Genomic DNA, 25,079 nt, shown 5'->3' on the forward strand with positions numbered 1-25,079 from the left:
ATTCAGGGCAGTGAAGAATGAAGTTCTCCAAACAGTGCAAACAGCTTTCGAAGGCAGCTTCTAGGATCAATGTTGTTTAAGGGTTTTAAGACACAAGGGCAATGGCCAAGATGTGTCTAAGTTTTTAATGTAAATCAAACATTTTTTTAGATTTGTTTATCAAATCTGCTAGGATCAATGATATAAGGAATTTTGTCAGTAGGAATAAGGTGATTTTTATCATTGTATAAAGCATTGGTTATGTCACATCTTAGTATGAGTCTGAAAGCCTCATTTTAAAAAGGATGTGGAATTTTTCAAATGGGTGCACAGAAGATATGGTTGATGCTGTTACTTCAGTTCTGAAAATTATGGCATCTGGAAACTAGGCACATGCAAAGAGATCATATTGAGGTGCTTAAAGCACTGAATGGACTAACTAAGCCAAATACTGAAGGCATCCTTTCTCTTGCTCATGAGAGGGCATAAACTTAAATTCAGGGAGGTTGATTGAAGAGTTGCACCACCTGCCATTTCTGTTGGACCAGGACATCAGCATGATTCCTCTTGCTGTATTGCTGTACCCTCCATCTAACATCCACACAGCATAGCAGAAAATGTGATTCATTAGAAAAGGAAACTTTGCAGTCATTGGACCACTGACACAAACTTCAATTGCAAACTTTAGGCATTGTTGGCAAATGGGTGATCATAAGCATGACTGAGTGCCTACTCCGAGGCCCACTATACAAGAGACCTCCAGAGGAGGGTTTGATTGAGTGTTGTCTTGGAAACACTACTAGTCATCCCCTGGTAAAAGTACATTGTCAGCCATTCCAATGTCTTCTGTCTATTGGCTCACACAGGGAAGGACAGCCTATGTTTTTCATAACCATCAATGAGACATGGGTCCCGCCACTGGCCCAGCAACTGCTGCTCTGTCCCATGATTTGTCTGCTCTTGGAGTACCTTAATTACAGCATTACACAAATGGTCCATAAAACTCAGTTTCTGTAATACTGGCCCCTTTCAATCAGTATCCAAACATTATCCCTTTTTTCAAGGTCAATCAGGTCATATCCCTGGCCCACATTGATCAAATACTTTGTATAGACTGCATGCCACAAACCTGTAGAATTACATTTATCAGTTCACATGTGCCACTAGGGCAGGGAGGAATGGCTAATTGCTAAAACATGAAGGTAATCATGTTTTCATTGGACATTGCATAACTATTTAAAATTATGGAGCTGAATAACTTATAATTATGTTTTGACATTCTCTTGTACACTTATTTTACTATTCATAAAACTTAAAACACTATTTTGATAAAAATCATTATCAAAATAGTGATTTTTTTTTTTTTTTTTTTTTTCCTAAGGCATGTTCATATATGTAAAGCACCCATTTTCCTCACCATGTCCATCTGTATGCATGAAATTACTTATTCACATGGGGCAGATTTTCATTGAAATTTATATTTAGATCTTTTAAGAAAATTTATCAATTCACCCCCAAAATGTCATTAAAATAGGACAAACAGAAATCCAGCAATTATTATTATTTTATTTATTTTATATTTTTCATACATATTGCTTGGCTATCCATACACCGATGAGCCAAAACATTATGACCACCTACCTAATATGATGTTGGTCCTCCATGTGCAGCCAAAACAGTTCATACCTGGCGAGGCATGGATGCTATAAGATTTCTAAATGTGTCTTGTGGTATCTGGTACCAACACATAACCAGCATATCCTTTAACTCTTGTAAGGTCCGTGGTTGAGACACCGCAGATCGGAGTTGCTGTTCCAACACAAACCACAGATGCTCGATGGGATTGATGTCTGGGGAATTTAGAGGCCAGGGCAATACCTGGAAGTCTTCCAGGTATTGCCCTGTTCGTGTTCTGCGAACCAGTCTCAAACAATTCGGGCGGTGTGGCATGGCACATTATCCTGCTGAAAGACTGCCAGAGGGGAAGACCGTTGCTCTGAAAGGGTGTACCTGGTCAGCAATAATGTTTAGGTAGGTGGTAGACATCAGAGTGCCTGGCACATGTATGACTGGACCCAGCGTATCCCAGCAGGACATCGCCCAAAGCATGACACTGCTGCCACCAGCTTGTTTTCGTCCCATGGTGCATCCAGGCACCATCACTTACCAAGGTAAATGACACACACATACCCGGCCGTCCACATAGTGCAACAGGAAACATGATTCATCAGACCAGACAACCTTCTTCCAATCACTGAAGGTCCAGTTTCGATGCTTGCATGCTCATTGTAGGTGCTGTCACCAGTGAACTGTGGTTAGAATGGGCACTCGAAGTGGCTTGTGGCTGTGCAGCCCCATTTTCAGCAGTGTTCGATGTACCATGTGTTGTGACACATTGCTCCCATCACCAGCATTCTAATTACCAGTGAGTTGTACAACAGTCGCCCTTCTATTGCCATGTACCATCCAAGAGAGCCTTCGCTCACCTCGAGCATCGATGAGCCGTGGTCGTCCAACACCTCGCTGGCAGTTTGTGGGTTTTTCCTCCTCAGACCATTTTTGGTAGGTACCGAAACTGTGGCCTAACCATGTATCTAATCGGGGCTGACCCATGAGCATCCCACCAGCCGTGGCGTTTTGGATATGCTTTGACCCAATCGTCTGGCCATCACAATTTGGCCTTTGTCAAACTCGCTTAAGTCCGCTGCCTTTCCCATCTAAAGAACAAGAGTAACACTGATTAATAGAGCTCAGTATCAGGTGTTTTTTTATACCATGTTCTGACCCATGCCATAGTTCACCTGCAGTTGCTTCGATTTGCATAACAACTCGCTGGTCATAATGTTTTGGCTCATTGGTGTATACTGTATATTGTAGCTGAAACCTAGAGATTGTTTGTTGCCATGCACTGATTAGAGAAATAAATGGACAGTATCACAAATGTGTGAAAAACAAATGTTCTTTCATGCATATTAGTGTTATTAGCGGCAAAATTATGCAAAGTCCTCTTAATTTTTTTTAAATCTGATATATAGCTGTAACAGTTTCTTATTGCCTTCTCACCTAGTATCAGTTTCACTTACATAATAAAACATTAATATAATTATAATTTAAAATATGCCTGATGACTAAACTTCTGAATGTAAAATTAATTTAAATCATTTTATTATTTATTAACAGTTAACTTACCTCTACTTTCTCTACAACCTGCTTACCAAAGGAGCACACTTTTGTCGAACATGTAATAGTCATGTTCTCATTGCTTTCATATCTGTAATGAAAGAGAGGTAATTTTTAAAAAATCAACTGAAAGTTTGGGGTATTACATAGGAAACCCCCCAAGGTTTAACAATAACTAAAACAACTGATCTATTTTTTTTTTTTTTTTTTAAATTGTTTCTTGAATTTGTAAGATGGTAAAGCATATTACTGTTTAACAATAGTTATTTTTGAAAATAACTTCTTTCAAATATCCTCTATCACAGAAAATACTTTAAAGTGGATGCACACACTGGATTTAGTGATAATATACGAGGGGAACAGGTATCCTGTGTGTTATCAGACACTCAGCCTAAAACACTGATGGATCCAATATCTCTCTATTACAGAAGATTTAGGAGAAGTCCGGTTGGCCTGCCTCCCTAAAATCCACTCATGCACACCTTCTCGATGGTAAGCCCTGTTACGTCACTTAGGTGGCAACGAACGTGTAGAGTGGTTCTCTTCAAGACGCCTGGTCAGCGTGAAGAGGAAAAGACCAAACCCTCCAGCAATGAGAGCACAACAATACAAATGGCCCTCAGTCCCCAGCAGTTTTCACTCTCCCTCTTACGGCAGCGAGAGGATCAGAGTGGAAGCAGAGGGTGCTAAGAATCTCTGGGTACGACCAGGCTGCCATGCACGGAAATTGAACTTGGCCTGTTATAACGTACGATCACTCATCGGTGAAGACAGGATATTAGAGCTGGAAAAGGAATTAGAAAATGTGAATTGGAATATCATCGGTTTGGCTGAAACAAGAAGAAGAAATGAATCACTTATAAGTTTATCAAGTGGAAATCTGCTGTACACCAATGGAAACAGTGAAAGGAGTGAAGGTGGAGTTGGGTTTCTGGTCCATAAAGATTTTAAAAACAACATTTTGGAATTCAAAAGTACATCACCAAGAGTGTCAAGACTAATACTCAAGATTTCTAAGAGATACAAGCTAAAGATTATAATGATTTATGCACCAACATCGAGCCATGATGACGAAGAGGTTGAAGAAATGTACACTGAAATTGAGAGTCTTCTAGATGAGCAGAAAACCCACTACACTATTATTATGGGGGACTTCAATGCTAAGGTTGGAAAAAGGCAAAACAGCGCAGAAAGAGGAACTATAGGAAATTTTGGAATTGGTGTAAGAAATAAAAGAGGTGAAAGACTTGTGGAATTTGCAGAATCTCAAGGACTGTCAGTAATGAACACTTTTTTCAAGAAAAGGGTGAACAGAAAGTGGACATGGAAGAGTCCAAGTGGATTAACAACTAATGAAATCGACTTCATCCTCACTAACAGAAGATATATTGTGAGTGATGTTACCGTCCTGAATAAGGTAAATGTTGGAAGTGATCACAGAATGGTAAGATGTACACTTGATATAGATGTAGGAAAGGAAAGGAAAAAACTGACTCGAGTAAATAATACAAAGGTCTTTGAAATAACAGAGGAGGAGAAAAAGCAGTATGTACTGGAACTTAAGAACAAGTTTGAGCTTCTGCAGACTGCTCAGGACCAAGATATCGACGAGGAATATTACAACTTTCTGAAAGTGATAAAGCCCAAGAAACCTATAGGGAAACAGAAATCCAAAGAAGAAAAAATTAGTCAAGAAACACTTGTCATGATGAACCAAAGACGACTAATGAAGAGCAAGAAAAACACTGACAGGGAGAAAATTGAGTATACTGAGTTATGCAAAGCCATTAGAAAGAGACTCAGAGAGGACATAAGAAGATTTAACACAAGAAAAGTAGAACAAGCATTAAGGGAAAACAAAGGATTTAAATCAGCAGCCATGAGCAGTAATACAGAAAGACAAATGATACTGAAACTGAAGAATAGCGATGGTGTACTTATAAACAGCAGAGAAGGCATAATTCAAATAGCAGAAGACTACTATAGAGAATTATACAAGGAGCGAGGGAATGATACCAACAGTGGGGAAGATGGATTGAAAAGTAGCAACACATACGACATACCTGATATTCTTCCTGATGAGGTAGAACATGCATTGAAGAAAATGAAGAATCGGAAAGCCCCGGGGGAAGATGAAGTTACTGTAGAGTTGTTAAAATTGGGAGGAAGAGACATAACACAAAAACTGGCAAAGCTCTTCACAAAGTGCATTAGAAAAGGTGTGATGCCTAAGCAGTGGAATAATGCAATCATAGTTTTGCTGCATAAGAAAGGAGATAAATCAGAAATTGGAAATTATAGACCAATTAGCTTGTTATCCCATATCTACAAGTTGTTCACAAGGGTCATTACTAACAGATTAGAAAGAATACTGGATGAGAATCAACCGAAAGAGCAAGCTGGCTTTAGGACAGGATTCTCAACTTTGGATCACCTTCACGTAATATCACAGCTAATGGAGAAAGCAAATGAATATAAAACACCATTATGCCTGGCATTTGTGGATTATGAAAAGGCATTTGACTCCATACAGCATAAGGCAATGTTTCGGGCACTGGAAAGACAAGGCATAGATACTCCATATATTATGATTTTGAAGAAAATATATGAGAGTGTTACATCCTTTATTAGACTAGACAAAGACAGTAGCAAATTTAAAATCGAGAAAGGAGTTCGACAAGGAGACAATATCTCCAAAGCTGTTTACTGCTGCCCTTGAGGAAGCTTTCAGAAGATTAGACTGGTCGCAGAAAGGAGTCAATGTGAACGGAGAGTACCTAAACCATTTACGATTTGCAGATGACATTGTGGTCATAAGCCACGATCCCAAAGAATTAGAGGAAAATCTTAATCAGTTATGCATAGTTAGTAAGGATTTTGGACTAAAAATGAATATGGCTAAAACAAAAGTAATGATGAACAAGTATGCCACGGAAAGGGAAATAATGATTGAAGGAGCAGTAATTGAAAAGGTGGAGTCATATACTTATCTGGGACAAGTTATTAGCTGTAATAATGATAAATGGCTGGAAGTCAAGAGAAGAATAAATTTTGGATGGATAGCATTCAGGAAATATAGTCACATACTGAAGAGCAATATCCCAGTTTGTCTGAAACGTAAAATAATGAATCAATGTATACTCCCCACCATGACTTATGGAAGTGAAACTTGGGCACTCACCAAAAGAATGGAAGAGAAGCTAAGAACTACACAGCGAAGAATGGAACGAATTATATTGGGAATCAGACTGTTAGATAAGAAGAGAAACACATGGATTAGGCAGCAAACTCAAGTAAAGGACATTCTTATCAAAACTAAAGAACTAAAATGGTCTTGGGCAGGACACATAGCTCGAAGACATGATGACAGATGGACTAAGAAAATAACAGAATGGTACCCAAGAGGAGCCACAAGAAAACCTGGAAGACAAAGGCGGAGATGGATAGATGAAATTCATGAGTTTTTGAGTAGTAAATGGATGGCCAGTGCTCAAAACAGAAGGTACTGGAAAGTTGCTGGAGAGGCCTTCATCCTGCAGTGGATTGAAAATGGCTGATGATGATGATACATGAAACTTATCAGCTAACTTTTGACTTTCAAAAAGCTGGTGATTGGGTAACTGTGAGCAAAAAAATTTTTGAATGGCAGGATTTTTTTTTTTTTTTTTTAAATCTGGACTTGAGCCTTGAAATTAAATTTCACTGATAATGTGTGCATTTTGTATTAGAATACAGCCATATAACTGTTTACCAGTATGATATGCATTCATAGGTTAGCATTTTTGCAAAATCTGGATTTCTGTTTGGATTGTCTATTAGATATCAACTGATATGACTGCTTCAAGAAAGATACTGCTGCACACTTTGCCCTCTTCAGAAATTCTGAAAGAAAGTTGTCTATAACAATAGTCCTGCTATCTATATGGCTATCCAGAACATTTCCAAAGTTAGCAGAAAGAGAAGATCTGAACTCAGTCTCTTTTTCTCACCTAGCTGAACATTCTCTCACACTCAGCATTGCTATGGGGAATCATTAAAATGCCAAGCATGACTCAGGATAATTTCTTCTGTTTGAAGCTTCCTTATGTGCTTTAAGTCTCCCATATAAGGACCACAATATGTCAGTTATTCTTTCTTCTTTCATAATAGCATAAACTAGACCATAAAAAATTTGAAATTTTTTATGGACTAATTTTTATAAACCATTGCGAACCATTGAAATTTGTGCTACCTCAGCATTTATAAGACCACTTTTCAATGGGAACTTGTGCACCATGTAGTCACATACTGCAGTAAACTACTTTCTCACTAAAGAAAAGAACAGAATCTCTTGTTTTAGACTTCACAATCATGGTAGTAGAAATGTCTATGATTAAGTCAGAATAATCATTCTGTTTCTGTTCAGTTTGGTAAGCTACTTCCAAAATGGAAGTGAAAAATCTAAAAACTGTTGGTATAAGAAATTTATATATCATATTCTTCAACACATCTATGAGTGGTGACCTCAGTAAACGGATGCAAGGTATGCTGGATTGAAGAGCTATGTTTGGATTTTCAAATGTTGGCATAATATTTAAAAGAAACAAGCAAATTGCTTTATTCACACCAGAAGAGAAAAATGTGCACACTTTCTGCATTTATGAGGATAATATGCCTAGAGATATCAACTTGGTTTCACTGTAAGTTTGGTTCGGAAGTTCTCTTTCTTGAAGAGTTCATTCATTTCTTTTTTCAAAACTTCTTTTGGATCATGAACTGAATTTAGACAGTACCACTCACTTGTACTTTTCAATTTGGTAACTCTGAAAAGTACAGCTTTATCTAACCAGTTCTAACCTTTTTTTCTGATAAGTCTATTGACTTATTAGAGTTAAAGACCTGATGTTCTATCTGCTTACTTAAACGTTTACACAAATACAGCCAACACTTGCACACATGCTTTAGAATCATTTTTACTTCAACAGCATGTATTAATGAAGCTGTTTAAATTTATCTTTCCTTTTAGCACTTTTTTTCTAGATAGAAGTAAATGTCCACCAAATATTCATCACATTCACAGGAAGGCATGTGGCCATCTGAGCACACAAATTACTGAGATAACAACTATAGCCTATTATTACCAAGTGCTCAATATCTCTTTTAATACTCTTGCCACTCCAGTTTTCAGACCTATTTATAATAGGAACATTATCAAACCCTAAGCTCAATACAGGTTTTGTTTTTAAGGAATGCCACATGCTTTCATTAGAAAATAGTTTTCGAGCATCAGAATTAGACGTAAGAATCAAATATTGCTTCTACTGACGTGAAACGGTTTATTAAAATAAGCAGTGATACAAAATTAATTAAAATAAATAAAATTAAAAGTATGTACACAAATTTAAAATCACACTAGTAAGTACAAAGTATTCAAAGTATTTTATTATTTTTTTTGGTGGGCTCCAGGGTTCCCCCTATTCGCCGCTGAAAGTAATCTATACATTGTGTACAATTTATAATGATTAATTATGCATGAAAAGTACAATGATTAATTATACATGAAGACTATTTACAGTGATGGTACATAAAAGACTATATACAATGATGATACAGTGAAATACTTGGCTTTGGAGTCCAGCAGACTGATCAATACATCAGGTAAGAGTAATCCAAAGAAACAGTCTAGCATTTTACTGAACCTCAGGAGCAAGAATTCTTTTACTCTGTTTAAACAATTTCTCTGCATAAGTAGAGAAGGCAGTATAATATTCAGAACAGTTAACCAATCTCGGCAGTTCGGAGCAGTCAAATACATTTGTGAGAAGTTGAAAGTCTAGTCTTAAATCATCGTACAGAGGAAAATGAAAGACGAGATACTCAACAGTTTCTTGAGCACCACAACTACGGAGAGGAGTGTTACTTAATCCTAGTGAGAACAATTTAAAGTTAAGACTGCCTACTAGTAGGTACAATAAAATAAGATTAAAATATAAAATAAAACAAACTAAATAAAAGTTATGTTATTTTGGTTTTTAGGAGCATTAGCAACTAAGGCATATTGCTCCGGGAATATGCGGTGATCATTCCCTGACCTTTCCGCATCCTCCGTATTTGGTGGTGATGGGCTCGAACCCCGGTCTAATCAAGAAGCTGTGCTCCTTCCCACCTGGCTAGGGAGGTGCCCTAAATAAAAGTGCTGAAGCATATATATATATATAACAAGAGGCTTTCAAGGCAGCAGGCCTCTTCTTCAGCTTGATAAAGATCAACAACAGTGAACTATATATATATATATATATATATATATATATATATATATATCTATATATATCTATATATACAGTAAAATATTGTTAATACAAACTCGGTTTATACAAAGTAATCATTTATATGCAGCACATACCATTCCCCTGCAAAAGAATAGGTTTTTCCATAAAAATATATTTGTTTATTACAAAATTTGGTTAATTTGTAATACAAAGTTCGTTTTCACCCTGTGAGAAATAAATATTGTTATTTAGTATGTTTAATACAAATCTTGGCACAGTTGTCTGATTACTGCCCCTGTTATTGCATCTGGTTACTTGGTTCCCTGCTTCCTGAAGGATGGCACTGACTTGTTATTTTTTTGCTTTTGCAATGAAATTGCCTTTGTTAACTTAGCTAATAGGTGGAATCTGCATCTTGTTATGATGATTCAGGAAATATTTTTTTAAAATATTTTGTTGAGTTTTTTGAAGGATAGCACTGACTTGTTAGAATTTACTTTTGTGTAAACAAAACCAGTTTATGGTAGATACAACATAAGTGTACTCTGAAAAACAGCATTGTGAAGGATGTAACCAGATTAAATTAACAAAAGAATACAGTTTTTCTAAGTTGTTTACATACACTCCCTTGCTCTCCATGGAATTGAGGTCATTTGCAATTGTTACACCAGTTCAAAGAGTCTTTTGCTACAGTATAATCTATTTTTTAATATAGTATAATCAAAAAAAAAAAAAAAAAAGTAAGATTTTGGCACTTTTGGGAGACCTTGTTATTAGAAAATGTGGAAATTTAGGTCCGTTGCCATTTTATCTGAGCTGATGTCTTTTTTGGAACTTGTGTCTTTAAATTCATTCGAAATTTGTTTATATTAAATCTCATCTAGCATGTTATGGCAACAAAACGTAAATGGATGAATAGAAATTATACAACAGGCTGAGAGGATGGAATGAAGCAAAACAGACATTGCAAAGGAATACAACATCCCTTTATCTACAATACCGGAAAAAAAAAAAAAGGAAACAAATTCATGGTGCAAAACAGGAGGAGCTTGAAACAAAACTTTTAGAGTGGTACTAACAAATGTGTGCATCTAATTTGCCAATATCAGATCCAATTTTGCAAGAAAGGGCAAATTATCTAGCTCAGCAACATGGAATTAGTGACTTCAAATGCAGCTGTGGCTGGTTCCAAAGATTTAAAGACAGGAATAATTTGGTTTCGTGAAATATTTGTGGCAAGTCTGGATTAGTCGACAAAGGAAAGCCTACAGACTGGTTGTGTTCTGTATGATTCATTCTTGAAAAATATGAGGCAAAGGATATTTTTAAGCTTGATGAGACAGGTTTATTTTATAATTTGCTGCCAAACAAAACATTTTCTGTTCTGTCTTGTCAGGCTGGAAAATTAAGCAAACAAAGACTCTCTGTTCTGTTATGCTGCAATTCAGATGGCAGTACAAAACTATGCTCACATGTATCATATCATCCAAGTTTCTTGCGACGACCGACTAACTGGTTAAAATATTTTTATTAAAATAAAAATGATATATACTATGTGTATTTTAGTGCAATTGCATCATTTATACACAGCTAATAATGGATTAGCAAATTTGTAATGGCGGCATCGTTTAAGTTACATCTCTAAGTTTCAGTTACATTGTTTAAGTTACATCTTTAAGTTGTATAAATGATGCAATTGCACTAAAATACACATAGTCTAATCTCTTTCACAGCTTGAGGCCTTAAGCTCTTAATGCATTAAATGATATATACATAAGACAAATACTATTCACAAGATTACCGCCAGCGCTCATGGCTTGAAGCACTACACATAGCCACCAATAGTACTATGAATCGCATGAAGGGAGTACACTTACACCCTATTATAGAATGTACTGTATTGGAGTGCAGTGAGTGCTGGCAATCATCACGTGTACGTAATTCTGCTTTACCAGCGCCAGACTGTGTGATACATGATCATGCCCAGCTGATTTGTGCTATTGTAACCATCAATATATACTGAAGTACAACATTCACAGACTAGCTGATGAAGAGGCACTTCACTTTGAAAGCTACTATGTATTTTAACTTTTACCTTATTTTATTTCTGTTTTGTCTTATGTATACAGGCGGGCCTCGATTAACGCGATTAATTTGTCCCGCGAGTGCATTGCGCAAAACAGAAACGTGTTAATCAAATATAATAACCAATAGGAAAAATTATAATTGGTCCTTGACCTTCTGGAATGTCCATAAAGAATTTTAAAAATACCTTTTTAACTGTATACAATGTAAAAGATAATGAAAATAATTATGGAATTAAATGTTTATTGCATAAAACAGCGGTTCTTAAACTGTGCGCCGCAGAATATTTTAAATTTTCAAGGGAAACACAGCGATACTCGACATCTGTCGGACACCATGCGAAATACTAGCTCGAGGTAGTTCACAGTTTCAGCATTTCTTATTAAGTTGTTTGGACCTAACTACTAAACGAAACTGTTAGGTATTTCTTTTGGTCTGGGTGCACCTTGAAAAAATTACTGAGACATTAAAGGCGTCGTGAGCCGAGAAACTTTGGGAACCTCTGACATAAAATACACAATGAAGAAATTACTGTTGCGGAAATATAGTTGAACAGTGTTGACTTTCTCTTTTCATCAATCAATTTCTGATAGCCAACAACAATCTTCTCTGGACCCTGGCGAAATAAATATCGCAGAGAACATCAAACCTTTTGTTGAGGTTCTATGTGATACGAAAGATTTCATCTAATTCTTTTACCGTTATCTCCTTCGCGGTAACATTTTCATCTGTCTCATTTAAAAATCTGAATTTTTAAATTACTGTGGCGGTTAAATTACTGTATTACATTTAAAAATCTTAATTTTTAAATGCAAGTCTGCACTGACTTTATTAGCAGGAGACACACGCGTCTTCTTCCGATGGTTGATGGAACACACTGAGGCGGGCAGCAGGCAAACGTTTGTTTATTGACCGTACAACTCGCGGTAAGCTTAACGCGCGATTCAAATCCTTTTCAACTATCGCATAAAAAAAAAAAAAGATCGCGTTAACTGGAAATTTGCATTGTGTAAAGTGAAAAGTGGTATCATTTTTCAAATAGTGTTAACTGAATATCGCGTTAATCGAACTCGCGTTTTGTGAGGCCTAGCTGTATATCATTTTTATTTAATAAATTTATTTTAACAAGTTAGTCAGTTGTCGCAAGAAACTTGGATGATATAATGCAACCCGACGCACAAGGCCTGTTTTCTAATATCTCACATGTGTTTGGTAAGTTTTCCAAGACAAGATGTTTTAAAGAAGTTAGCATTACCATTAGTAGAGGCATATGATGCAAAAAAGCAAGCTTATATACATCAGCAAAAAAAAAAAGAAAAAAAAAGCCTTCTCATTTCACCTATCCATTCACTCCAAATGTTTGTCTAGTTCTGCCTTGAACTTATGACCTCCACTACAACAGATGGAAGTTTGTTGCAACTGTCAACCACTTTCTGGCTAAAGGCAAATTTTCACACATCTATTCTACAATTGTCTTACCTCAATTTGAATTTAAGTGCCCTCAGGTGAATAATCTGAGCAAGAGAAAGAATCCCATCAGCATTGAGCTTGCTCAAACCATTCAAGGCCTTCTACACCTGAAGTAAATCACCTCACAGGTGCTTAGTCTCCAGAAGCTGCAATTTGCAGAACTTAAGCATTTCTTGGTAACAGCAACCCTTTGTTCTGCTCACCAATCCCGTTGCCCTTCTCTGTACTCATTCCAGCAGCTCTACATCCTTCCTAAAATGAGACCGCCAGACCTGTATGCAATGCTCGAGGCATGGCTTAACCATTACCTTATACAAGGTGACAATCACCTCCTTATCCCTGCTAGCAAAATTCCTATATATCATTGACAAGACACCTTGAGCTACTCTTGCAGCCTGTCTGCACTGTCAGAAAACTTGATATCTGACTGCACAATTAATTCCAGGTCCTTTTCATTTTCCACTACCCTGATTGTAGTACCACCCAGTTGATATGTTACTCTAGGGTTACTGCTACCCATACGTAGTACTTTACATTTGTCAATGTTAAACTTCAATTGCCACCCATCAGCCCAACTTTTCTAGATCCTGTAGCAGCAGCGTACCATCGCTACTGTCATTAACAACCCTGCCAACCTTTGCATCATCTGCAAACTTGGACATTAAGCCTGATATACCATAATCACAGGTAAGTTAACCAACTTCCCTGTGATTATGAGGCCAATAGAAGTGCTTGGTTTAAAGTCAAAATTTTTTCAGTTTTGCTAATCAAAAGTTTTTTTGATAAGCAAAATCAAAAAAAGGATGGAAGAATGGCTTCAGAAAACAGAATATTCTGATGAGACTAGATCGTTGTACAGCACATTCTGCTGAGACACTTAAGTTGACAAATATACAGCTGTTGTCTTTACATCCCAATACCACCAGTTTTATGCAGCCATTGGATCAAGGAATTATTTATGATCTCAAGAGAGCATATAGAGCCCGCCTGATAAGGTACTTGATCTGCAACATAGGAGGAATGAATTTGAGACCAAATTGGAATGTCTTGGATGCTATCTGTAATCTTGTTATTGCTTGGGAGAGTATTGCATCAAGTGTAATAACCAAATGGTTCAGAAAGAGTGGCTTTGGATAGAATACCATCGAAAAACCTGGTCCAGCAGACAAATTGATAGCAACATTGAGGAATGAGGGAATTTGAAGGAACATATGGATTTATTGGCAAATTTGAAGGGTTTGCGAAGGTGGATGATGAAGTTGCTACCACAGCAATGCCCCTGTGCACCAAGCAAAATGATGTTTTTGTTATTAGCAAAAGTGAAGAAGCACACACACTGCCATCTAAAAAAGATGCCCAAAATGCATTAAGCATAATGTGTTGGCCTGCAGTAACATTGATAAAGAATCAACTATTACATTTGATAACGTCTGTGCTATAGTTAAAAATGCATATAGGGGAAAAACTGTGCAAACAACATTGGATTCTTTCTTTAAATTAGATTAATTCTTCTTATTGTGATACTAAAATATTGTATATATCAATGTATATACTCTACAATATTTTCATTTTTGCTAATTGCTTTTCTCTTAGTTTATCTTACAAATAAAATAAAATCTTTAAAAAATGTGTTATTCATATTACCGTATTGTTAGACAAGGCTTTTGTTTTTATTCTTAGATATATAGTTGTACAAAAAAAAAAAAAAAAAAAAGTAATATTTTGACACTTTTGGGGAATCTTGTTATTAGAAATGTGAAAATTTAGGTCCATTGAAGATTGTATTAACAAGATTCGACTGTACAGTATTACAAAGGAAAATCCCACGCATGCACGAACAATCAATCTTCTGTTACACTACATGTCTGTGCATTAAGTGTAGCAAAAGAAAGGGGAGGGGAGAAGAAATAAGAAAAATATAGAAGATGTTAACCATCAGACCCTGTGTAATGCGTGGCAGCTCTATTGTTAACCTGCCACCCCCATCATGATGCAAAATTGTAACCTCCATAATTGGGTGAATACAGGTCCAAGTACTATGATTAACAGTGGGATCCACCGTTGCTATATAGAAAGCCTCTAACCATGGGATATGGTGCATATCACAAGCATAATCCAGAATTTCAATGTTAGACTGGGGGTCATAATTAAAGTGCTGCTCGCTCCAATAATGCTGAGCAACGGCTGAGGTGCCAAATTCAGCCTTCTGTGCAGCCTACAGCCCCCTCATGCTCAGAAATTCGATCAACTAACCTACATTTATACTCTCCAATATAAGCCCCCCCCCCAAAATCCAGACAAGTAATATAATAAATCACTCTTGCACAATGTACGTGGGAACAACCAATTTCACACCAGGTAACAGTGATCGTAACTTCCTGCCAGGGAACTATATGCAAGCAATTGCATACCGTTGCAACACCCTTGCAAGACGTGCAGATATGCCCGTATAGTGGGGGATATATGCTGTAGCAATCAGCGAATCAACCCAATCTAGGCGCCTCCGTAGCCAGGTGGGAAGGAGCAGCAGTGCGTAGCACACGCTTCTTGATTAGACCGGGGTTCGAGCCCGTCACCACCAAATATGGAGGATGCGGAAAGGTTAAGGAATGACCGCCGCATATCCTGGAGCAATATGGCCTTAGTTGCTAATGCTCCTAAAAACCAAACAACAACAACATCAACCCAATCTCTATGAGGACCATTAATCCGTAATTGAAACTTGTCTAGAACATAAGAGGGATAACCACATTTGGATAACTCCAATCTGACTCTGGCAAACTCAGCCTCCCTATTAATAATAAAAGCACAATGCGAGCGGGCCTGGTTGAACAATGCCCAGGCACCTGCACAGCTGTACATATGCCCCGGAGCATGTGCAGAATTATAATTTGTAAATTGGCCCTGGCACATGGGTTTTCTATAAATCAAAGTTATTAAATGACAACCAGCACATTGAACTAAAACATCTAAAAATGGAAGCACATTGTCCACTTCCATTTCCATAGTAAAATCAAATCAATATATATGAAGATAAAGAATTAAGATACTAGGAGCAGTGACTATGACCCCTGGTGAACAACTGCAAAGACATCAAAAGCATATCTACACCAGATTTGCAGGTAACAGATAAGCTTGCAATATGTCCTCTTCGAGAGCCTCCATGATGATATTTGCTATTTGCTTTGCAAAAGTGATTTGATTACAGTAAACCAATCGTAAAGCGAGGGTCCACTGTATTTTTTGGGAGATCCCTGGGTTAGGATCTGTGCTTGTTTGATAGCATAAAAAATTGTGACTTCGAAGTATGCATTTCGTGACTTTTAAGGTTTTTGTAAGGTTATTTTAGTTTTATTAGATCGTTTATTCATTTTTCCGGGTATGTATCACTAAACTTTGTTCTTTGTTGTGAATTAAATTCCATCCCTAAATTATGTCCATGGAAAGCAAAAAAGCACTGCTCAAAAGAAACTATTTCTTTAGAATACAAAGATTGGATATTCTTAAAAAAAGGGGGAAAGGTATCATACATTACAAAAAGTTTAAATTTAAATGAAGCAACAATCCGGACCATAAAGAAAAATGAACAGAAAATTAGAACTGCTGTTGCTACAGGTTCTTTCATTCCCGCAAATATGACAGCTCATCCCCAAGAAGGCGCCTCCGTAACCAGGTGGGAAGGAGCAGCAGTGCGTAGCACACGCTTCTTGATTAGACCGGGGATCGAGCCCGTCACCACCAAATATGGAGGATGCAGAAAGGTCAGGGATGACCACCGCATATCCCGGAGCAATATGGCCTTAGTTGCTAATGCTCCTAAAAACCAAATAACAAACAAACAACAACAACATCCCCAAGCACCAATAATTGAGAAAATGAAAAAAGCACTCAGCATTTGAATGATGATAGCAGTAAACAACAGATCCCATTAGACAGAAATATAATTAAACAAAAGGCACTAAAAATTTATAACCATTTAAAAGAAAATGGAGAATCTTCTGTTAACCCGGAGTTTGTTGCCAGTAAAGGTTGGTTTGAGCGATTTAAAAACTGCTTCTCGTTACGTAACATAAGAATTCAAAGGGAAAGTGCATCCACTGATGAAGCTGCCAAGAAGTATGCAGAGAAATTTCAAAAAATTATTGAAGAGCACAGACACACACCATATCAAGTTTCAATGCCGATGAGACAGGCCTTTGGTGGGGAAAAAAAAAAAAAAAAAAAATGCCAACAGAATGTTTATTTCAAAAAAAGAGGAAACTGTACCAGGTTTTAAGGCATCAAAAGATCGTGTAACGTTACTTATGTGCAGTAACACATCAGGAGATTACATGATAAAACCTATGATGGTTTACAGATCCTCTAATCCTCGTGTAATGAAAGGTGTAAATAAAAATCCATTACCGGTATATTGTAAAGCAAATAAAAAAGCTTGAGTAACCACCGATTTGTTTAAAGAATGGTTTCTAAATTGTTTTGTGCCAGATGTGGAAAAGTATTTAAAGCAGAAAAATCTAGATTTCAAAGTTTTATTACTATTGGAATCCAAACATTGAAGTAATGTTCCTACCACCTAATATAACTTCTTTAATTCAGCTATTGGATCAAGGCATTATATCTAACTTTAAAGCTCATTACATCAGAAAATCGTTACAATGGATTTTGGAAAAAATTGATTCCAAATCTATTGAAGTGATGGAGGCATGGAAACATCTTTCAGTCGTGGACTGTATCGGAATCATAGCTTTATCACTCAAAGAAGTAGAACCGTCAACATGTGCGTGTTGGAAAAATGTATGGCCAGAGTGAGTTCATTTAGGAAATATAGTCAAACCAGCAGAAAATAAAATTGGTGCGATAGTATAACTTGCTAAGTCAGTAAAGAAGGGAAGGTTTTGGCGATATGACTACTGAAGATGTTCACGAATTACTAGTAGAAAAAGAGGCTGGTGAAGCGGATTTGGTGGAAATGGCATCGGAGATAAACCAAATCAATTCAGAGAATGATAGCACAGAAGAAAATTCTGAAGTTCCAAATCCTACACTAAAAAGCATATGGGAAGGCATACAGTTAGTCGAGCAATTAGAATCATTTTTTGAATGCAGATCCTTCGACTGAAAAGAGCACAAAGTTCAAAAGGGAGCTTCAAAAATGTTTAGCTCCATACCATGAAATTTACAAAGACCTATCAAGAAAAAACAAACAAACCCAGATTACTGATTTTTTGAAGAAAGCAGAAGATAGACGAAATCTTGATGCTGCAGAAGAAAGTTCAGAAGGTGAAGATTTTCAGCAACAGAGAAAACATTCTCGTTTGATTGTGCTTAGCAGTGATGAAGAGGAAGAAAATTAAATAAAAGTGCATTATCTGACATATATATGTTTCACAGTTTGTAAGGTTTGTTCAGTTATTACTATTATAAAAATTTAGCTTCCGATAGTTAAAAAAAAAACATGGTGTATTTTTGTTAGCTTTTGGAATGTAACCCCCCTTTTTGTACTGGTTCTTAGTCCCATATAACACGGTTTCGCATTACACGACATTGTGTAGGAACCAAATAACAGTGTTATACAAGGGTTACCTGTATTAGCGATACACTCCTTAAAACAGTCCATCAGTAAGACCACCACTATTGTCTACAATACATTACACAGAACTGATCGCCACAGCTAATGAAGACATTTTGCCTGCAGTGTTTATTACCTTTTCAATTAGCCTTTTGCAGTCCAGAATTATTTTTTACTGTCTTCCCTGTGCACTCCAGCTCAAATTCAAAAAATAAATGACTGCTCTAAATGTGATGTTCAAAAATTTTATTTTTGGGTTTGCATGAGTATATAAAATATAACATAAAACTGTATGCTACAAAATATGCTAAAACATTTTATAAACTCTTTAGACAATTTTAATTATATTTTATTTATTTAATATTTTAATGTTAAAATTATTTACATGATTTAAAAATCCTGGAGCAATGTCTCACAATTCCAGGCTGTTTTGATTCCCATTTCTAACACTTCTGTCATTAGATACTGCACAGCCTTTCTTCTTATGTGAATTCTTGACTTTCGTCACAAAATTAGGACAGACATTCAACTCTCCTCTGCATCTGAACTCAGTAGTCTTTTTCTAGAAGGAATGTTCTTATTTTGGATACCTCCTACTAGCTGAAAAAGCAACTTCTCTTAAAATTGCTTATGACAGAGGTTCTTTTAAGGATCTGCCATTCATTAAGATGAAACTGTTTGCAATTGAGACTTCCAAAAGCCAGAAAACTTTACTCCACTATTTCATTGATTTTCAACTGAACAAATAATTAAAAGAGTAATGGTCAACATTACTCTGTCTACAGCAGCCATATTTCTTGTATATCATAAATAGTGAATGGGGTTTTCACTGTGAAAATTTGACCTCTCCCACCTTTACTTTTCTTGTTGTTACTTCAATTTTAGTACTGTAGAAAGCAAAAGTACAATTCCTTTGCCTTTCCACACTAACAATTATCCGCTTTTCAAAAACTAACAACCTGTGCTTTTCAGTTTTCTTTGTGGTCTTTGATCTCTGATGGAAATCTCTCCCTATTTTTCCCATAACAGTGCCTCTTAGGTGTATATTTAATTTATAAAGCTCTTCTGCTAGTTGGATAGTAGCATAAAATTAGCCAATAAATAAAGGAAATCCACTACCCTCAATACCATGAAGCAATTTTTGATTAGATGAAGCATGATCCTCCTCGAGGTGAAAGTCAAGCCTGGTCTTATCAAGCCAGTAGAGGGCTTGCCAAAATATAGAAAGTTTCTAGTCACCCAAAATAAATACATGAAGGCCCAGTCTGTTGGGTTTGAGGATTATAACACTTGAATTACATTCTATATCTTTGAAACCAACAGTAGTTTTGCCTAATGCAGCAATTCTTCCTAGAACAATATATTCACAAAACTTTTCATCTGGATCACAAAAACATTTTTTTACTTTAGATCTTCGCTTCTAATTCTTTTATTTTCTTTTGTTGGTGGGCGGAGGTGCAACATCCAAAATATCTGCAGAAATCTCTTCCTGCTAAATACATCCTTGAAAAGTGGAATTTTCTCTTGTCATTCTTTACACTAGCATTCCTTTAGTCCCATGTTAAAACCAAAAATATGTCTTAAGATCATTCAAATTTTGAATCAGAAAGTTCTAACAATTTCTCAATTTCTTCATCAAAAAGGCTTTTGCAAGATGTTGATGCTGTCTAAATACTTCACTTCTAACATAGTGCAGGGTTGGCCAACTTAATTTGTGAGGCGATCTACTTTTTTCTTCAAAATGTACCGCACTCTACCATCTCAAGAATTTCATTGCACATTGTTCGAAAAGTTCATCAACACATATTGAAAAATGCTGTTTATAATTTATAAAATTAAATACAATTCAAAATTCTTATTTTAAATTCATACATATTTAAATTTTTAATTTAAGCAAAGTTTCTGTCTTCATGTCATCTGCCAAGCTTTCAAAATCAGGGATATATTGTGATAAGGCCAACCATAAAGAATCTTCTGTATGCAAGTCCGTAAGAGTAGAACGATTCTTCGTGTTTGTTTGTTTCAAATACGAAAAGGCCGATTCACATAGATATGTTGAACCAAAACAGGAATTTAAAAGTTCACTGCATTTTTTTTTACATTTGGGTACTTTACTCGGCAAACATATTCAAAAAGTCTTTTTCTGATGACCTGGCTTTTAGGAAGATATCATTTCGAAATGTAATAATTTCATTTTCAAGTAATATTTTCTCCATGTGAAAAATCTCAGCTTTTTTTTTTTTTTTTTTTTTTTTAACAGGATATTTTCACAAATGAACTTTGCATATTTGCAAAAGATCGGATTTTTTTTCTTTGAGATCCTTAGCCATTGCCAAAATTTGATATTTATATGCAGAAATATTATGGATGATGTCACCCACATTTTTATTTTTTCTTTGTAATTCCAAATTGAGATCACTTAATTTACTGGTAAAATCTGGCAAAAAAGCCACACCACACAACTACTCCGTATCTTGTAGCTGCTGATAATCAACTCCCCTCTGATCAACAAATTTGTTAATTTCAATCAGCAAATTTCGAAATCTCTGTAGAAACTTACTCCGACTCAGCCACCTCAAATTTGTGTGTAATATCAGATCTGTTCATTTTCATCGAGTTGCATTTTGAAAAGTCTCCTTTCAAGAGATTGTCCTCTGGTGAAATTCACAATTTTGAAAGGTACATACGTGTATGTCCATAACACTTTTAGTATTTAATCTTTTGTTGGTGGATGATACAGTGGTAACTCAAAAAATCTGGGAATTCATCATCCTTTTGGCACAATGCGATGAATCGGTTAAGATGCCCCGGTACTGCTTTTAGCTCCATCTTTTATTATTGATATGACCTTAAATAGTAGTAATTTAATTTTTTCAATAAATTTTTGAATGCATTAAATATATCAAGACCTCTAGTTCTTTCTTTTAATGAAACCATACCCAGCAGTTCTTCTCTAGTGGCAGAATCATTGAAACCATAAGAATTTTTTTTTTTTTTTTAAGTAGTTGTTGGTGCATTGGCTTCTGTGGCCATAATGCACCTCCCAAGGTTTTTGCAGTACTTTGATCCAAGCCCGAGGCGGGATTAAAACTCGCGACCTTTGGGTTGCCAGGTAGGCACTTTACCCACCCTGCTAGACCGGTCGGCAACCATATGAATAAAAACAAGCAATTGAGCTGTATTACTGACATCTGTAGATTCATCCGGTTGTAAAGAAAAGGACAGACAATTAGCAAAATTGCTCATACTGCTAATTATAAAGGACAATTAGCAATATGAGCAATATTGCTAATTATAAAAAGGAAAATTAGCAATACGAGCAAGCAATTGTTCACTCAAATATTTAATCATTTTTTCCATGTGTCACATCACAGTATTTCGAGATAATTGCAGATTTTAAAAACACTTTTAATTTCATTTTTGTTCTTAAAATTTTCAAAAAGTGAATCTGTTATTTCTAAAAATGCATCTTTGATGAATTGACCATCAAAAAATGGTTTGCATTTTTTTGCAAGATGAACTCACTTCAGATGATGCTACAGTTACTGCTTTAGATTGTAAATTAGGTGTCATGAAGAAATTTTGTTGTGCAAATAATCTGGATTTAAGTTATTTTAATTTATTTTTTCTAAGGTCACTACTAGGCGGAAAATCCAATTGGTATTTACCATGGAGTGCATTGAAGTGCCTTTCTAAATTTTCTCTTTTGAGTATAGCCACAGAAGCATTGCAAATCAAACAACATTTTTCTTTTATCATTACAAAAAAGTATTCTGGTTCCCACTCTTGATGAAAATGATACGTTTTACTCTTTTTCGTGGTATTCATTTTAAATCAAAAGGCATTAAATTGACATATAAGTGTACTGTCCAATTATTAATATTAAGTAAGCTAAATAAGAATTCGATACATACACTATTCTCTCCACAACGTAACTGCGTGAATTTTCACTAGACAAGCCTAGCGGCTGCGTGGCGACAAGAGTAGTTACATGGTTCAACCAGTCAGGGGCGGTCCATCCCGACGAGGGGTGCACTGCACCCAGGCACCAACATTCAAGTGGCACCTGAAAGCCTGAAACTTACATACATGTATGAAGAAAATTTTTAAGGGGGTGCCAAATTACGATTGGTACCTGGGCTTCAAATTGCAATTGGCACACGGGCGCCACATACCCTAGGAACACCCCTGCAACCGATTTGTAATAAGTGTATGCAGTGGGGTGCACAATAATAATAACATTTAGATTTTGACTAATCTATTTTTACATATATTTAAAATTCATCGTGATCGACCGAAATTAAAGCCGAAATCGACTGGTAGATCGCAATCTACTTGTCAGCCCACATAGTGTATAAGATATTCTGCAACTTATGAAATTAAGAAAAACAGCCTGCTGTAATCAACTGAATATAAAATTAGCCTAGTTTTTTATATTAAGTATAAATAGCTGGCAGGTGGCAATAAAAAAAGCTAGCAGTAGGAAAATTTCATAATCGGCAACACCAGCCACTGCAACATTGGATTGCAAAGGATTAAAGACACTTTTGATATTGTTGTGAGGACAACTTTTATAAACTCTGGTCTTTAGGTATGCCCATAAACAGAACACAATTTTGTGTGCTCACACTACCTTATAGAATGAAGTGTGCTTTGTTTGTCCATAGGATGTTGTTGGACCAACATTCATCCTCTTGAAACTCGGGATGAATGTATAGTGCAAAGTAAGCTAAGACAGTATAATAGTCATTTGAGTGGAGATCTTATAAGGAAAGGAAATGTGTCAAATGTTTTGTAAGGAGCCTTCCATACCATGGATTAATGTTGAGAAATATCATGTGCACAGGCTGTATCCTTTGACTTCTGCTCCTCTGCTGTAGCAGACTCCAGTAAGAATTTCTACATTGGTATAAGGTTTTCCATTACCCAGTCTATAGCAAAAAAATAATAATAAATAAAATATTGTGGTCTCAAATTTTTCAGTTTTTCTGGAAAATGGACCTTGGTGAAATGTGCACCTACAGATATTTCCATATTATAGTTTCAGCATTGCATTCTTGCACATATTAGTGCTTCACTAAGTCACCAGTTCGTACACCTGTTAGTGCTGACATGAAAAAGTTACTTTGTTGTTTACAAATGTTGTTGCCTAACATCTGGTAGCAAAAACTGAAACTATACATTTATGCAAATCTCACATGGGATATCTATATCACATGCAACTCTTTTCAAACTACTTTTAGAGATATGAGGCCTTCAGACCATTGAAATTATTTATAATCATCCTGTATATATGCTTCAGGCTGGGTGTTACTGCATCAGTTGTTACTGAAATATGATTTAATTAAGCAAATCAAAACTTTAAGGAGCAATAACTAAAGCCAGAATTTAACTTTTTTTTTCATGAGTGTGAAAATTGTTATATAATTTACTTTATTATCATATGGATACAACTAGCAAAGCAGTAGCACCATTAGTCCACACACTACAGAAACAAAAGTGTATTTTTTTTATCAGTTGCTAAACTACAGAATGTATCACCCCTCAATGCTATTTTTTTAAACTTTTTAATTTGCAAAAAATAATTCAAAATTATTCACGATTATGAATAATTTTGAATTATTTCTGATGAATCCAATGCTTGCTACCCTACATTTTCAATCTTATTATGAACACACAACTGTGAACATTTTTTTTTTTTTTTAATATATGGAAAACATGTATTTTTAAATATTTTTGTAAAATAACACCATTGGAGCAAACATGTTTGTTCTGGTTTGAATTTTGCCTCCCTTCTTTCTAAAATTAGCAGAGAGTGTCAATTGTGAAAACAAAACACGGTCATCATTTATTGGCACTGAAGTTGTTTGAGCTGACCTTTTTTATTTTTACAAGTGGAAAAAAAAAAAACTGCATTTTTTGATATTGGCACTTGAATTGTTTACTTAAGATAGTATGTGTCAACAATTCACTGCTCCTAAAACATGGAAGAATAGCATAACTGGACAGAAAGACCCTGTCAATTTTAAATTCATATTTTTAATAATTACATACATTATGTTTAATGAAAGCATGTTATTTTAAAACAATTAATGGTACAGATTGAAAGGAAACAATAATTGCAGCATACTAAAATTGATATTGTCACTCTGGTAGATGATTTATTTACATTTAATGACCACCAACAGCATATTTTTGTCATATGCACCCATCACATTAATAATATAGAATTTTTAGTGGAAATTTACTTTTTAGAAAGTTGTTACTTACTGGCTTGTGACTCCATAGAAAGCTCCAGCTTCATCTTGAATATTGGTATTTAAATCGGCCTAATGACATAAAAGTTATACAATTAAAAGTAACATTTAAAATATTTTTACCCTAAATCAATAGTAAATGTTGATGTTTATTTACATTTTCAAATCAAATTTCATAAACATAAAGCATGATATAAAGTATTTATTAATTCAGAAATATATAAATGCATAAAAACCTTAGCTAATTTGTTAAGTTCAACTCAGAAAGATTTAGTGATTTTAACTTCGAAA

The 25,079-nt window shown here is 35.7% G+C and overlaps 1 protein-coding gene across 2 annotated transcripts in view; it reads right to left on the reverse strand.

The window, feature by feature from the left end:
- sd (TEA domain transcription factor 1 homolog scalloped) overlaps positions 1–25,079 on the reverse strand; it is a 551,305-nt gene that overhangs the window by 10,715 nt on the left and 515,511 nt on the right. For both annotated transcript variants that reach the window (XM_090383888.1, XM_090383887.1), the window contains exons 9-10: positions 24,802–24,860; positions 3,169–3,250 (exon numbers count right to left, since the gene is read on the reverse strand). In XM_090383888.1, the coding sequence (XP_090240014.1) occupies positions 3,169–3,250; positions 24,802–24,860 (141 nt within the window). The remainder of the gene's footprint in view (positions 1–3,168; positions 3,251–24,801; positions 24,861–25,079) is intronic.

The sequence above is a fragment of the Mastigoproctus giganteus genome, chromosome 10, assembly GCF_048544385.1.
Source record: "Mastigoproctus giganteus isolate SK-2022 chromosome 10, ASM4854438v1, whole genome shotgun sequence".
NCBI classification, from domain to species: Eukaryota; Metazoa; Arthropoda; class Arachnida; order Uropygi; family Thelyphonidae; genus Mastigoproctus; species Mastigoproctus giganteus.